Here is a 17,097-nt window from a genome sequence, read left to right on the forward strand (position 1 = left end):
GCATTTGCCATTTTTCTGCCCATTCACTCAGTTTGGAGAGGTCTTTTTGGAGCTCTTCGCAATCCCTTTTTGTTTTAACAACCCTGAACAATTTAGTGTCGTCAGCAAACTTGGCCACTTCACTGCTCACTCCTAATTCTAGGTCATTAATGAACAAGTTGAAAAGTACAGGTCCCAATACCGATCCTTGAGGGACTCCACTTTCTACAGCCCTCCATTGGGAGAACTGTCCGTTTATTCCTACTCTCTGCTTTCTGCTTCTTAACCAATTCCTTATCCACAAGAGGACCTCTCCTCTTATTCCATGACTGCTAAGCTTCCCCAGAAGCCTTTGGTGAGGTACCTTGTCAAACGCTTTTTGAAAGTCTAAGTACACTATGTCCACTGGATCACCTCTATCTATATGCTTGTTGACGCTCTCAAAGAATTCTAATAGGTTACTGAGACAGGACTTTCCCTTGCAGAAGCCATGCTGGCTCTGCTTCAGCAAGGCTTGTTCTTCTATGTGCTTAGTTAATCTAGCTTTAATAATACTTTCTACCAGTTTTCCAGGGACAGAAGTTAAGCTAACTGGCCTGTAATTTCCGGGATCCCCTCTGGATCCCTTTTTGAAGATTGGCGTTACATCTGCCACTTTCCAGTCCTCAGGCACGGAGGAGGACCCGAGGGACAAGTTACATATTTTAGTTAGCAGATCAGCAATTTCACATTTGAGTTCTTTGAGAACTCTCAGGTGGATGCCATCCGGGCCCGGTGATTTGTCAGTTTTTATATTGTCCATTAAGCTTAGAACTTCCTCTCTCGTTACCACTATTTGTCTCAGTTCCTCAGAATCCCTTCCTGCAAATGTTAGTTCAGGTTCAGGGATCTGCCCTATATCTTCCACTGTGAAGACAGATGCAAAGAATTCATTTAGCTTCTCTGCAATCTCCTTATCGTTCTTTAGTACACCTTTGACTCCCTTATCATCCAAGGGTCCAATCGTCTCCCTAGATGGTCTCCTGCTTTGAATGTATTTATAGAATTTTTTGTTGTTGGTTTTTATGTTCTTAGCAATGTGCTCCTCAAATTCTTTTTTAGCATCCCTTATTGTCTTCTTGCATTTCTTTTGCCAGAGTTTGTGTTCTTTTTTATTTTCTTCATTCGGACAAGACTTCCATTTTCTGAAGGAAGACTTTTTGCCTCTAAGAGCTTCCTTGACTTTGCTCGTTAACCATGCTGGCATCTTCTTGGCCCTGGCGGTACCTTTTCTGATCTGCCGTATGCACTCCAGTTGAGCTTCTAATATAGTGTTTTTAAACAACTTCCAAGCATTTTCGAGTGATGTGACCCTCTGGACTTTGTTTTTCAGCTTTCTTTTTACCAATCCCCTCATTTTTGTGAAGTTTCCTCTTTTGAAGTCAAATGTGACCGTGTTGGATTTTCTTGGCAATTGGCCAGTTACATGTATGTTTAATTTAATAGCACTGTGGTCACTTCTCCCAATCGGTTCAACAACACTTACATCTTGCACCAGGTCCCGGTCCCCACTGAGGATTAAGTCCAGGGTTGCCATCCCTCTGGTCGGTTCCATGACCAACTGGTCTAGGGAATAGTCATTTAGAATATCTAGAAACTTTGCTTCTTTGTCATGACTGGAACACATATGCAGCCAGTCTATGTCCGGGTAGTTGAAGTCACCCATTACTACCACATTTCCTAGTTTGGATGCTTCCTCAATTTCATATCTCATCTCAAGGTCTCCCTGAGCATTTTGATCAGGGGGACGATAGATCGTTCCCAGTATTAAGTCCCTCCTGGGGCATGGTATCACCACCCACAACGATTCTGTGGAGGAGTCTGCCTCTTTTGGGGTTTCGAGCTTGCTGGATTCAATGCCTTCTTTCACGTATAGAGCGACTCCGCCACCAATACGTCCTTCCCTGTCCTTCCGATATAGTTTATATCCAGGGATAACCGTATCCCACTGGTTTTCTCCATTCCACCAGGTCTCCGTTATGCTCACTATATCAATGCTCTCCTCTAAGACCAAGCACTCCAGTTCTCCCATCTTGGTTCGCAGGCTCCTAGCATTAGCGTACAGGCACTTGTAAGCAGTGTCTCTCTTCAAGTGTCTTTGGCACTTGTGGTTAGGCCTGTGGTAATTTTGCTCTTCTGAATTTATATCCTGTGCCCCTGCTCTCACAATGCCTACTTCTAGGCCTACCCCTTTTAAAATTTCATCATTTCTTTGGTTTTTATCCCAGGGGGGAGGTTTATTCCAAACCGGACCTTTCTCAGCTCCTGTCGGGTTTCCCCCCTCAGTCAGTTTAAAAGCTGCTCTGCCACCTTTTTAATTTTAAGTGCCAGCAGTCTGGTTCCATTCTGGTTCAAGTGGAGCCCGTCCCTTTTGTACAGGCCCGGCTTGTCCCAAAATGTTCCCCAGTGCCTAACAAATCCAAACCCTTCCACCCGACACCATCGTCTCATCCACGCATTGAGACTGCGAAGCTGGGCCTGTCTGGCTGGTCCTGCGCATGGAACCGGTAGCATTTCAGAGAAAGCCACCTTGGAGGTCCTGGCTTTCAGCATCCTACCTAGCAACCTAAATTTTGCTTCCAGGACCTCACGGCTGCATTTCCCCATGTCGTTGGTGCCAACGTGCACCACGACCACTGACTCCTTCCCAGCACTGTCTACCAAACTATCTAAACGACGGGCGATATCCGCAACCTTCGCACCAGGCAGGCAAAACACCTTGCGGTCTACACGCCCATAACACACCCCACTGTCTATGTTCCTAATGATCGAATCACCCACTACAAGGATCCCTCCACCCCCTGGAGATATATCCTCGGCACGAGAGGATAGCTGCTCATCCCCCAAGGAATGGGTCCCTTCTAAGGGATCGTTTCCCTCTTCCTCAGCTGGATGCTCTCCTTCCCGGAGACCATCGTTGTCCATGATAGCAGGAGAGCTATCATCGTTGGAGTGGGACTCAGCTATAACGTCCCTGAAGGCCTCCTCCACACACCTCTCTGCCTCTCTCAGCTTTTCCAGGTCCGCCACCTTGGCCTCAAGGAAATGAAGTCGTTCCCGGAGAGCCAGGAGCTCATTGCACCGAGAGCACACCCACGACTTCTGTCCAACAGGCAGATAGTCGTACATGCTGCAGGCGGTGCAAAACACTGGAAAGCCCCCACACCCCTGCTGGCTTCTTACCTGCATAGTTTTGTTTAAGGTTTATTACGTCAATGGGTAATAATGTAATGTAATGATGTAATGTATGATGAAAGTGATCACCTCAGAAGCTGTCAAATGGAGTAGAAGCAAGAAGACTGTGGCTTATGGGTTGAGCAGGCCTGAATGTCTGCTTTAAGGACAGAAATGTCTCTGTATGCCTAGACTCTGCTGGATAGTGAGGAACAGAAAGCTTGGGCACGCTTCAGTTAAGCTGAGATCATATTCCTGTGTGAAGAAGATACAAGGTGTGATACTCTCCACAGCCAACAGTGCTGGGTGACCCTGTGCTGGAATAGTCAAGCCGAGATCATGCCAAGATGAAAAGGAGTCATTAGCAGCTCTGAGTGACCTTCACAAGGCTCCTTGTACCCTGAGAAGGCTGAACTTATTTCCTATTTGGACCATTCTGGATTCATCTTTCTCAGCTTTCCCTCTGATTCCACAGAAGCCAGTTTCAATGGATCCCTGCTTGGACTGGTACCCGCTTTGTATCTGGTGGTGGTGGGTGCCAGTCCATTGTCCAGTCCATTGTCGCAGCCAGGCAATGGTTCAGCACGTCGACTGCCTCACCTGAAGAAGATGTAAAGGAGAAGTAGAGCTGCGTGTCATCAGCATACTGTGCCTTCTATCATGTTTGCTTCAAAATTTTCAATAATCATAATCCCTTTTTCTAATGTTTGTGCAAACCGTTATATTTGCAATGTTTCCTTTGAGTCCTAGAGTCTTAAAAATTCCTCTGCCTCTAGTTCTTATATAGTTGATTTCCTCTCATATCTATATGCTAATTTAAAAGCATCTAATGGATTCCAGGGTGTAGCCATACAGGGTCTTGGGAGGAGGTCTTAGTCCCTTTACTTTTTTGGGAGCAGGATCCCATCAGGGTCCCTTTGTCTCCAGCATCCTACAAGCCAATCAGTATGAAAGGGGAGTGTGTTAGTCATTGAGAAGGGTCTTCTAGCCTGCTTCTTTGCCCTTTCCTGCTGATTGGGCCCAATCAGAGTGAAAGGAAGTGAGTGAGCCACTGAAAAGACTCTTCTCAGTAGCTAACACTCTCCCCTTTCATGCTTATTGGCGCCTTGGGTTGTTGTGGGAGAAGGCATTAACAAGGATCTCATTCTCAACTAGTAACAAAAAAGGAGTGTTTATGGCCGTAACTAACATAAAGGGACCCTGAACTTCTGAATTTGCCACTACACTACTACTGGATTCTCTCCTTGTCACCTATCTGCTAAGGCTTTTTTCTTTAGGTAAAGTGACTGGTGAAATATTTGGGGAGTGAGGAGGGTAGAGAGACACTCTTCCACATCCATCTATTTTTATTTCAAAGTTTTCTCCAAAGAGCCTTCTATTATACATTATACAATTTTAGTAAACAGATTAGGTTTCAGCAAGCTGTTTCACTGCCAGCATTTTGGACGGCAGTTGAAAGTAATTTTCTCTTCTTTTTAATATCAGCCTTTTGAGCCCTTGTAGATAATTACACTCACCCCAGTCCCCTGAGTAGCGAGACCCAGGTTCTGTTTTCTTGGAACGAGGCCACTAAAGGCTTTTGGTGTTTTTGTGACATAAGGTTTTATTTACACATATACACAACTGAGCAAAGGTGGAGACACAGTTTAGCTTCAGCAGATGCCTCAAAGTCCGCTGGTTCTCATCAGAGCTCTAGGTGAACACAGCCAGCCCATCAAAATGCTGCAAACTTCCGAACTTCCGGGAAGGGTGACTTAGCCTGTGCCTGCTTTTGAGACGGGCTCCTGCCTCAAAAGAAGCTTATTCAGATATATCAGTCAGATTTTTTTTTTTTTTGACTGATTAAACTTCTCCCGGGTAGGGAGAAACGAAGAGATTAACCTCAAAGCCTATTTTTGTTGGGACGACCAGATCTCATTAATTTATGGGACGAGGTCCAGCCGACGAAGGTGGGACGGATTTTCAACAACAAGCTCTATCTGATAAAGCGAACGTTCATCTTATCTTCTAAGAGAGAACGCACTAACAGGCAAGCACCCTTCTTTCTATATTTTTCTTTTACTTGACTTAAATTGTTGCTGTTTAAAAGAGATTTGCCAGATTGATCGGTTTTTGACATCTCACTGGGGAGCCATAACTTCTCTCTGCTACTCACTAATTAATAGCTTATCTCTGTTTTTGTTGCAAAAAGCTGTCCTGGATTTGCATTCTAAAGATATACACAGAAGAGGGATTTCTATTCCAGATTTTTATTTTGAAGAATATTATATTGTCTGAGACTACTCTCTTTTTGGTCTATTTTATTTTGACGAATCTGTTTCCTGACGACCGCCATTAATTGTTTTGATCCTGGGAACTGCATTTTGTTTACTTAAGCATGGAGAGATAAGGCTGTCTGCTCTGTTTATGCTGTGATGTCACCAAGTTTGGAGTATTAACCCAATTGTTGCTGAAATAAGAAGTGGTTTTCCTATATTTTTCTTTTAAAATGGCAATTAAGAAAGTGGCTGAGAATCTGGAAATAACTATGTTTCAGAAAATAATGGATGAGATTGAGATAACGAAACAAAACCTGCGACAGGGTTGTAAGGAGCTGAAAATTGAATTGAGTAAAATGAAGCAGGAGATTAAAGATATAGGGGTCCCTGTGAGAGAGGTGACCCTGGAAGGGGTCCCTGTGAGAGAGGAGACCCCGGAGATTGGAACAAACGTGGAACAGGAAAAAGATTTGGAGTCTATGGACTTTAGAAACAAAATCTATTGTTTGGAGACACAGGAGATTAAAGACATAGGGGTCCTTGTGAGAGAGGAGACCCTGGAGACTGGAACAGGGGTCCCTGTGAGAGAGGAGACCCTGGAGACTGGAACAGGGGTCCCTGTGAGAGAGGAGATCCCGGAGATTGGAACAAACGTGGAACAGGAACAAGATTTGGAGTCTATGGACTTTAGAAATAAAATCTATTGTTTGGAACTCAATGTTATCTCTGAAGAAATTAATGAAGATTCTAGAGATAAAGTTATCAATGGCATGGATAATCTTCTGGACTGGACTGATGTGATGGAGCCCAATATAGAGAAAATCTATGGAATTAACTGCAGCCATGTGACAATGGAAAAACTTTCAAGAGATGACCCAGTGTATTTTGAAAAAAAGAACAGAGATATGATTTTACAGCAGTATTTCAGCAACCTATTCAGAATGGATGGCAAGAAAATATTTGGGATAGAGGTAATTCCCATCAGACTCTTACTATATGACTATGGCTTTGACAGCAAGATTATTATGGAATACTGATAATGGAAGATTGGATACTGAAATTACTGGACTTAACAAGACTACTGAAGATGGAAGATGGAAAATGGAACTAATAGGGATAATAGAACAATGGCTACTGAAATTACTGAACCTAACAGATTCTGATGTGATGGATTAATTGAAATGTTTATTTTGACTATGGTTATGACAATAAGATTATCATAATTAGTAATGAGATGGATTAATCGATATGCTTATCTGGAAAAAAAAATTGATAGATATATTTCTTAAAGAATTGAAACCTCTCTTTGACTTTTTGTGGAAAGAATAAAGTAATGTTTATGAGATTTGATGATTAAGTAAGATAACTACTGGAGGAAAGTGATTTTATAATATGACTTAAGAGACAGGATTGTTATATATTATAGACTTATAACTGATTTGATCTTTGACAAATGGGAAGTCAATATTTTACTCTTTATTTTTTATTTTTGTTTTTTTTTTCTTTTTTTTTTTTTTGTTTAACTATTTTTGATTTTGTTTTTTGTCTTTGAATGTTTTATGATTTCGTCTTGTATGTTTTATGAAAATCTGAATAAAAATTATTGAAAAAAAAAAAATGCTGCAAACTTCCAGGGGTGTCATGTCCCCTTCAGAGGACTCCGCAGAGGAAGACTCGGGGGCAGCATCAGCAGACCCAGAAGAAGGAACAAGGGGAGTCCCTGAGGACGCAGCTCCAGCTCTCCCTCAGCTGGAGAGTGTCTAGGACACAGCTGAAGCCTCTCAGTCAGATTCAGAGAATGAACAAGAGGCTCCCCCACCACCCCTGCAGAGTGAAGATGTTAGCAAGTATTGCAACAATGCCATCGGTCTGGCTGTTTAAGACAAGCAAGCTCTTAGAAGATGGGAGGCTGATTACCTGCACCTGTCTTAGGGAGTGGGATTTAAAAGGCAGTTCGTGATTGCAGCAGGCTGCTGACTACAATGTTGGTCGTGATCTCCATGCAAGACCCAACTTCCAAAACCCAGATCTTCAGACTGAACTCTTGGCTCATTGGACCCAGATTTCCCCCTTGACTGTGCTTTTGGATGCTGGCTTGGTATGTCTGTTTGGAAAGACTCCTCTGCTGAGTTTACAGCCCAGCTATCACGCCTCCAAAGCTGACAGTTTGTAGTCAGCCCAAAAACAAGGAAACAAAGCAAGAGCTGGGAATTTGCCTGCCATGGAGCAGCTCCAGCAGGAAAACCTGCTTTTATGCCCGTTCAAGTCTTACAAGTTCAGCCGTCAGCAGCCCCACCCACCACACCAATGGTGAGAGCCAAATGCCCTGTGGCCATCCCAGAGAAATTTACTGGGGCTGCTGACCAGCTCTCAGTGTTTCTGGCCCAAACCCAGCTCTTCATGAAATTAAGACCAGAGGCCTTCCCTGATGATAAGACCCAGTTGGATTCCTGATTAGCCTGTGCACTGGGGCTATAGCTAGGTGGGCCACGCCCGTTCCTCGAGCGTAGCCCGGTGTTAAATAATCTGGCTGCCTTCACCACAGAGCTGCGAGTGATGTTTGAGGGCTTGGTAAGATCGACTATTGCTAACAGTTGCATATGCAGGCTGCGGCAAGGCCGGCGCCCCCTGGTAGAGTATGTGACTGACTTTCGCTAATTGCAGCAAGACCTGAGATGGAAGCAAGCGTTTCTGAGTTCAGGACTATAAGTTTTGTAAGGTTTTGTTTTGAAATGTGCTTATGGGAAGCAACAGAATGGCATGGGGGTATTTTCAATTTAACATTGTGGAATGCAAAAAATCCATACTGGCTATAGTATACAGCCACTCTCGTGGCTCTATATGCCCATTTATTGTTCTCTTTTACTCACACGTATCACAATGACATCACTTCTAGCCAGGGAAGTGAGAGAGAAAAATATGCCTTCTTTTGCCCTGCTGGCTGTCACTTTCCTCAAGTTTCTCCAGCTGTTTAGTCTGTGGCAACACATTGTCCCCAAGGATAATTAAATGCAATTGGTCTGAACCTTTTTGCAGCTGTCCACTTCTGCAGATCTCAATCCTGCCCTATCCATAACTACTCAGAAGTAAGTCCCACTGAATTCAATGAAGTTTAGCCCCACCTAAATGGTTTAATATAACCTGAGAAAATCCTATTCTAAATTCCTGCCTCACTTCAGTTGCAATCCCGTTCATGTCCACTCAGGAATAAGCTCAATTGGGTTCAGTGGGACGTTCTCCTAGGTGTGTATTGGATTGCAGCCTTAGTCTTCTATTAGCGTTAAAATATTACTGTTCCAAGTTTTTTTTGGGGGGGGCTCTACCTATATTCTTGAATTTCTTCCTTGAACTATGAACTTGCTGTTTTCTAACTCTATAGCTGTTCTGATTTCCAGATTTTATAGTTACTTCTGGTCTGAGTATTTCTTCCCCTTGCATTTTTTAAAAAATATTTTAAAAGATGTATTTCAGGAACCACTGCTGTAGCTCATCTCTGCTAGACCAGGAAGTTCACCTTGCTGCACTAAACTGCTACAGCTAAGGCTCCTCCTCTCTGGTGTACGGGTTAAGGTATCTCGGAAGGCTGCTGCCCCACAAATGGCTAACAGAGTGTTGCATTTGCCCCTATTTCCTCCTGCCGCTGAGAGGGGGAAGGTGCAGCCACAGTGGGCTCACAGGGAGCGATGAGAAGTGCCTTCATGTGGTTGACCATAGCTATGGGGTTGGTGAATGATGACTTCCTCTCTTTCCACAGGGCTCCCTTTTCCTCCAAGTATGCACAAAAAATTAAGAGTTGTTGCAGGGTTAAATAAATCTTACTCAAATATATGAGTTCAAATCAATTAAATCAGCTCCAGGCCAGCTCCAGACACTCTTGGATGAGACTGATTATCTGGATACATTTCAGTCGGGTTTCAGGCCTAGCTTTGGCATGGAAACAACCTTGGTCGCCCTGTATGATGACCTTTGTCGGGAGAGAGACAGGGGAAGTGTGACTCTGTTGATTCTCCTTGATCTCTCAGCGGCTTTCCATACCATAGACCATGGTATCCTTCTGGGGAGACTGGCTGAGTTGGGAGTGGGAGGTACTGCATTGAGGTGGTTCCACTCCTACTTGGCAGGTCGCCTCCAGAAGGTGGTGCTTGGGAAACATTACTCGGCACCCTGGACTCTCCAGTATGGGGTTCCGCAGGGGTCAGTTCTGTCCCCCATGCTGTTCAACATCTACATGAAACCATTGGGTGCAGTCATCCGGAGCTTTGGAGTGTGTTGCCATCAGTATGCTGATGACACACAGCTCTATTTCTCCTTTTCATCTTCTTCAGGTGAGGCTCTCAATGTGCTGAGCCGGTGCCTGGCTGTGACAATGGACTGGATGAGGGCTAATAACTGAGTCTCAATCCAGACAAGACTGAGATGCTGCTAGTGGGTGGTTCTTCTGACCGGATGGTTCTGTTCTGTTCTGGATGGGGTTGCACTCCCCCTGAAGGAGCAGGTTTGTAGCTTGGGGGTTCTCCTAGAACCATCTCTGTCACTTGAGGCTCAGGTAGCCTCGATGGCACGGAGTGCCTTCTACCAACTTTGGTTGGTGGCCCAACGACGTCCCTATCTGGACAGGGATAACCTGGCTTCAGTTGTCCATGCTCTTGTAACCTCCAAATTAGATTACTGCAATGCACTCTACGTGGGGCTGCCTTTGAAGATGGTTCGGAAACTGCAGCTTGTGCAAAATGCAGCAGCCAGATTGGTAAAAGAGACCAGACGGTCTGAACATATAAAACCGATTCTGGCCCGCTTGTATTGGCTGCCTGTATATTTCCGAGCTCAATTCAAGGTGCTGGTTTTGACCTATAAAGCCTTACACGGCTTGGGACCACAATACCTGATGGAACGCCTCTCCCGATACAAACCCACCCGTACACTGCGTTCAAGATCAAAGGCCCTCCTCCAGGTGCCTACTCCAAGGGAAGCTCAGAGGGTGGCAACAAGGGAGAGAGCCTTCTCAGTGGTGGCCCCCAGATTATGGAATGATGCTCTTGACGAGGTGCGCCTGGCGCCAACACTGTTATCTTTTCGGCGCCAGGTCAAGACTTTCCTCTTCTCCCAGGCATTTTAGCATGTGTTTTAAATTTTAAAATTGTGTTTTAAATTGTTTTTAACATGTGTTTTAAATTGTATATTTGTTTTAATGTTGTTGATTGCTGTAAACCGCCCAGAGAGCTTCGGCTATGGGGCGGTATACAAGTGCAATAAATAAATAAACAAAAATAAATAAATATGCATATCCCTACAATGATGGGAAACAATCATGGAAGAAAAAAATGCTCCGTTTTTAATATGATGCACAAATGTGTCACTTCTGCTGTCTGCAGTTTATTTTGCATTCCTAACATTTTGTAAGGTTTGAAAGTGCTGCCTGATTTAAGAACGAGCACCTTCATAGTCAGATTTATTTTAATGATCAATCTGATTAAACTGATTGAAAGCACAACCCCACACATATTTACTAAGAATTAAAATTCTACTGTGTCCAATGGAGCTTGCTCTCAGGTTAGGTATGCATATGATTGCAATTTAAAAGGTATAAGCCTTATTAAACACAAGATGGAGATGTGAAGGCCCAGAAAAAAACTGAAAAATTAAAAAAGAACACCCCATTTTTCATTTTCAAAAAATTGGGGGAAAAACAGAAAAGGGGTTTCCCTCCAAGACTTCACATCTCTAGACACAACAGGCCTTAATTCTGACAATGCATGGATGGGATTGCACCATCAGTGCAACTTCATTTGTTACCTTAATTTAGGCTGCTATCTGATGCCTGCTCACCTGGAAGTAAGCCCATTGCGCATAGGATTGCACTGCTAACCACATTCTTTTCTATCTTCAGTGGGCTTGATAAAAATGTATTTCATCTCTTCTGGCAAAGACAAGTGCAAACCATTAACAAAGCAAACCTTTGTCAAGTACAATAAAAAGAATTTACCAAGCATCCCTGCCTGCAGTATTTAACCCCATTAGTAAAATCTTTTGATCAAGTAAATTCACACAGCCGTTGAACTGTAATTTAATGATTCCCACACTTTGCTGTGAAAAGTGGCTGCATGGATTGTCCTCTCCCACATTTGTTTGGAGCCTCGTTATACTGAGTGAAATGATCAGAGATAGTTGCAGAGCTTGGAAAAGTTACTTTTTTGAACTACAACTCCCATCAGCCCCAGCCAGCATGGCCACTGGATTAGGCTGATGGGAGTTGTAGTTCAAAAAAGTAACTTTTCCATGCTCTGAGTTTTGCAAACATAGCTTTTTATTTAGGTAACTGCAGAGTTAGTAGAATCTTGCTTTCCAAAACGCTATTCCATTTAGAATGACAAAAAAGTACAAATACCTGACATTTTAGAAGTCTACAAGGCAGCTATTTAAAGATCATGTTAATAACCTTTTAAAAACACAGCTGAACACAAAAAAGCTGTCAATACAGAATAGTAGTATTCATATCAACATGTTACCATGATAAATTGTTTCTAAACAAAAAAACTCCGTACCCAGCTACTTGTTATATAACAAAACAGAAGTTGGATTTACAGCTCAATTCAATGCATGTTCGTTTGGAAGTTAAGTAAGCAAGAATGCTTAGGATTGCAGCTTTAAATCTCTTGCATGGAACACAGAGTCAGGGTTCTGGTGTTTTCTGTAGAAGGCATTTTGAACCAAATGAAAACAGGATCCTTAGATGTCATACTGCTTTTGATGGTCAAGTTTAAATTAATGTAGGTCATCATGATGATGAACTGTCACATGTATTTGTTAAGTGTGGGCTGGATTTGAAAGGCAAACAGTGCTGTCAGTTAAAGGATCCTGTGCATATGTTCCAAGGTCCTGGCTTTCCAGCATGTAGTAGAAAATCTGTTAATGTCATTTTTGTCTAATCATTTGATTTTAGGCTACATCTTTAAACTTGGGCAGTTTTTAACCAGGGCAACCTCCATGTTCAGCAGACTTCTTTGGCTGCAGTTATAACTCAGCATAGGAAGTCCCACTATTCCCTTCATGTTGCATAATGGACGGAGGGTACGTTGGAGCAAAAAAAAAAAAAAGGCTAGTGGTAGGCATCCAGAAGTTTCCCATTATGCATAAGCTTATTTGGCAAAATGTTACCAATCTCAGTACTGAGACTTTATGACATGCTCCATATTTTGATTAGTCCCTTCTTTGTACCTCATAATCCGTCCCTTTCTTTTGTTCACCCACTTTTCTGTTTGCACTAGGTCTTTTCTTTTTAACTGACTGTCTGTCTCTCCCCCCCTCCCAAAAAAACCCTTTGCTTTCCCATTTAGGGTTTGTAATTTAAGCGTACTTTAGAGCTTGGAAAAGTTACTTTTTTGAACTACAACTCCCACGAGCCCAATCCCTGGGGCTGATGGGAGTTGTAGTTTAAAAAAAGTAACTTTTCCGAGCTCTGGATTCACGTGGTGGTGATGAAATGCCTTGTGCTACCATTTTACTACAGTAAATTTGTTATTACTAGTTAATATACATTTGCCATTTATGAAGGAGTCGGACAGTAGAAAAATAGAGGAGTCGGAGTTGAAGGTCTGGTGTACCGACTCCACAGCCCTGCTTGCAATTATTGTTAACTACAAGAGTTCTGTATGAATTGTGTCCTTTAAACAAGCCATCAGAATAATCCCCTGTTGTATTATTCATAATGGGCTGGATCCATACACAATACCCTTCCATATGTACATTTCAACTCATGAAAGATGTTGAACTCTTTGCACTAGAGCAGAAGCCAAAGTTTGTTTCTGACTTCCTGCTTGTGATTTTCTTGGGAGAAGCAAGTCACAAGCGCTGCTTCATACCTAACACTAAACCAGATGCTGTGTGGCTCGTTTCTCCACCCTAGGAAAGGGGTAGTGATTCAAGGCTCAAGCTTCATATCAGCGTGCAGCTCCTACAGAAAGCTAATTTGACTAACTATGGTTTGTGGCAAACACAGCCAGTCTCACCAAGTATTAGCATTAAAGCAATTAAATCTTTTCTAGTAATATTACATACCAGCAAGCCTTCTAGACATTTGGTGCCAAAGCCGTTAAAATGCCTGGAATGAAATAAGGTCTGTTCATAAAACTGCTCCTTGTGCTTTGCTTCTAATTGAAAAGGGTGCCATAATCTCTCTATGAAGAGGACAAGTAAACATGTGAGGGAGGGCAGAGATGAGCACACTAAGTCTAAACCAGGAATGGGGAACTTGTGGCCCCGGCCCTCCAGATGCTATTGGACTCTTAACTCCCATAATCCTTGGCCATGATGGCTGGGAGTTGGGAGTCCAACATCTGGAAGGGCACAGGTTCCCCATCCCTGCTCTACACCCTTTTTCATCGTTTTTCTATCTGCTTTCATGGGTTGGAAGGTAATAAAGGCAACAGAGGGAAGCAGTGCACTTACATTGTCCTTTTTTATAACATTATTATTATTATTATTATTTATTAAATTTATATACCGCCCGACTAGCAATAGCTCTCTGGGCGGTGAACATAAAATAGCATAAAAATACAATGAATAACAAAATAATACTAAAATACAATCAACAATCCAATACAATAAACATTTTTAAAATTAAATCAGTGTAGCTTAAAATGCTTCAGAGAATAGGAAGGTTTTGACCTGGCGCCGGAAGGAGAGCAGAGTCGGCGCCAGGCGTACTTCCTCAGGGAGACTGTTCCATAGTTCGGGGGCCACCACTGAGAAGGCCCTAGATCTTGTCATCACCCTCCGGGCCTCCCTGTGAGTTGGAACCCGGAGGAGGGCCTTCGTAGCAGAACGTAGTGCACGGGCCGGTTCATATCGGAAGAGGCGTTCCGCAAGGTATCGTGGTCCCGCACCGTATAAGGCCGAAGAGGGCTCATTATCTTTATATTTATTCCAAATATTTATAGCACTATCTGTAAAAAAAACCCTTTACCTTCCCATTGCTTTCTCTGTAATTCAATCAATACCTTCACAGGTATAGAAATACTTTGCAGCCCTATATACTGTATTCCAGCTAAGGTTCCATCGGCATTATACATGTAAAGCAGGATCATACCACTTTAAATAGTCATGACTTCCCCCAAAGAATCCCGGGATCTGTAGTTTGTGAAGGGGGTTGAGAGTTGTTAGGAGACCCCCTATTTCCCTCACACAGCTACAGCTCTCAAGGTGGTTAACAGTCAATCTCACTTCCCAGGGGAGTTGGGAACTGTAGCTGTGTGAGGGGAATAAGGGTCTCCTAACAACTCTCAGCACCCTTCACAAACGATCCTTCTCAGGATTCTTTGAGGGAAGCCACAATTGTTGAAAGTGGTATGATACTGCTTTAAACGACTAGTTCAAATGGGGCCTAAGACCGGAAAGGATATCTTTTATTTCCTAACCCTGACACATTTCAGATAGGATTGGATCATGGCAATTTTGTTAAATGGCCAACAAAATCCTTATCTATGACTTGTTCTTTTGAGATCGATTCTTTGATGCCACTCCAGCTAAGGGCAATGCTTCCACGGCTTGAAGAAGCAAGCTTGGAACAAAGATGAAAGACACACCGACTAAAGGGGGTCATGCCCCTTCCTGTAATCTCCCAGACATCAACTTGTAAACTTATTAACATAAAGGTGTGGGGAACCTGCTGCCCTCCAGATGTTGCTGAACTACAATTTCCATCATTCCTTCCTTGCTGGGGCTGTTGGCAGTTGTTGTACAGCAACATCTAGAGGGCCAAAAAGGTTAATATAACTTTACTCTCATAAATTATTGGGTAAGAACCACTGTCAACATGGCATTAAATAAATAAAAATGAGTTTCCAGATCATATTTGAGGCAGCTCAGGATTTCATGGCCATTTTATTTATTTATTGCATTTGTATATATTTATGATTAAAATATACTATCCTTCAAACAGACTTTACCAGGTGACTAACAAATGACCGTGATAACCACGAGTTGTTCCAGAGTGTTTTAGGCTCAATCCACATGGCAAGTCATGCTCCTAGCTTTGGGGCTGGGAGGGCAAGAGATAATGCCCGGCTTCATCCATGTCCACGCTAACATGCATTTATGCATCAAAACTTTTGAAAAGAAAAAGTACTTGTTAAACAAAACTTTTTATTTTTTTTAAATTTAACGAGGAAAATGCATTTTATAATTTAAAATGAAGACATTTACAACACACCGCTAGACAACATAATAATGCATGACTTAGGCAAATATGCATGACATGATTTAGCAAGTCAGAAGTTTCAACATTCAGAACACAAGGTTCCACCTTGATATCGTACGTCAAGAATATTCTCTGCCCTTTACCATGACTCCCGTGCAAGCATTTGCTAAACACCTTTAAAGACAATGTCCTTTCTTCTCATAGGTCATACTCCAAACATTTGATGGTATACATTGCTGTAATAGGGACACCGTGATTTAAACAAACAAAGGTATTGATATCTTGCAAGAGCTGTCCGGAATGTATATATTTTTTAATACTGCCCTTTCTTCAATGAGCCTTGTATCAGCTGAAATCCTGATGGGCTCATTCATTTAAATTCTCCTTGAATGTAGAACTGAGAATCCTGCTGTTGCTGCTTTGCACAGAAAGTTCTTTCTGTAATGTTTTAAAGAAATAGTTACATCTCTCTTTAGCAGTAAGATGCCAGTACAGACAATATGGTATTGCATCATCAAATTAGAAGAGATATAGCAGAAGGTTTATACCTCATTCATTCCCCTTCCACACTTCTGCTAGGCTTATAAACCAGATGACCACCCCTTTTACTCTCCAACAGCTCAATACACGCCACAGGTTTTGCCATTATATGGTCTGTATACTCGATTAAAACTTCGATGCTTACAATATTGTTGTTATGACAATTAAGCTTCTTTGTAAAGTTTGAGGCAAGTTTTAAATATTTACTTCTAAACATTGGCCATAAAAGTTTCCATAATGCTGGGTGACGGAATTAAACCACAACTACGTTCAGGGTTCTGTCATCATTACTCTTTACTAGTATTCCAAAGTAGTAAGCCTTTGAATGACAGCACCCCTACTCTTTCCAGATTAATTTCCTGCAGTGGTACTTCCCTGTAGTTAAAACATTTTAGCTCATTCCTTCAACCTCAAGACAGCATTTTGTTTTATATGGAATTTAATTTTCATCCTGTGGTCAACAAGCATTTTAGACATTGACCTTCCCTGCGAGTAGAAATTTGAAGCTTGTCTATTCTTCAAATTTTCCTCCAACCTTGGCACACCCAAAAAATTACTTCCAAGGTTAATGATCAGGTTTTCCCCATTCCCAGTATGAAATAGGATCTCCTGTCACTAACATGTAACTGAGGGAGCTGCCCATATTCCCAAATCTTTATTTATACAATGCTATTAGTGTATACAAGGCACCTTAAAGAGTCAACAAGCAAAGAATAAAAACTAAAGATAGGGAGCTTACAGTCTAAAGGAGATATAGGAAAAAAGGGGAGCAAGAGAATAATGTGGAAAAGTGGGAACAAAGATGAAAGGATTAAGTCAAAGAGTTTAAAAAGGGGTGGAGCCAGTTGAGGATATGGTGGCATTGAAGACAAGCTGCCAAGCCTCGAGAGTGGGCAGGAGCAGGTAAGGAAC

The 17,097-nt window shown here is 42.5% G+C and overlaps 1 protein-coding gene across 4 annotated transcripts in view; it reads right to left on the minus strand.

The window, feature by feature from the left end:
- Positions 1-15,570: 15,570 nt before the first annotated feature.
- LOC133388758 (protein regulator of cytokinesis 1-like) overlaps positions 15,571-17,097 on the minus strand; it is a 53,038-nt gene continuing 51,511 nt past the window's right edge. For all 4 annotated transcript variants that reach the window (XM_061635036.1, XM_061635025.1, XM_061635052.1 and 1 more), the window contains one exon: positions 15,571-16,083. In XM_061635036.1, coding sequence (XP_061491020.1) covers positions 16,012-16,083 — 72 coding nt within the window. In that variant the 3' untranslated portion in view covers positions 15,571-16,011. The remainder of the gene's footprint in view (positions 16,084-17,097) is intronic.

This window comes from Rhineura floridana, chromosome 1 (genome assembly GCF_030035675.1).
Source record: "Rhineura floridana isolate rRhiFlo1 chromosome 1, rRhiFlo1.hap2, whole genome shotgun sequence".
NCBI lineage: Eukaryota > Metazoa > Chordata > Lepidosauria > Squamata > Rhineuridae > Rhineura > Rhineura floridana.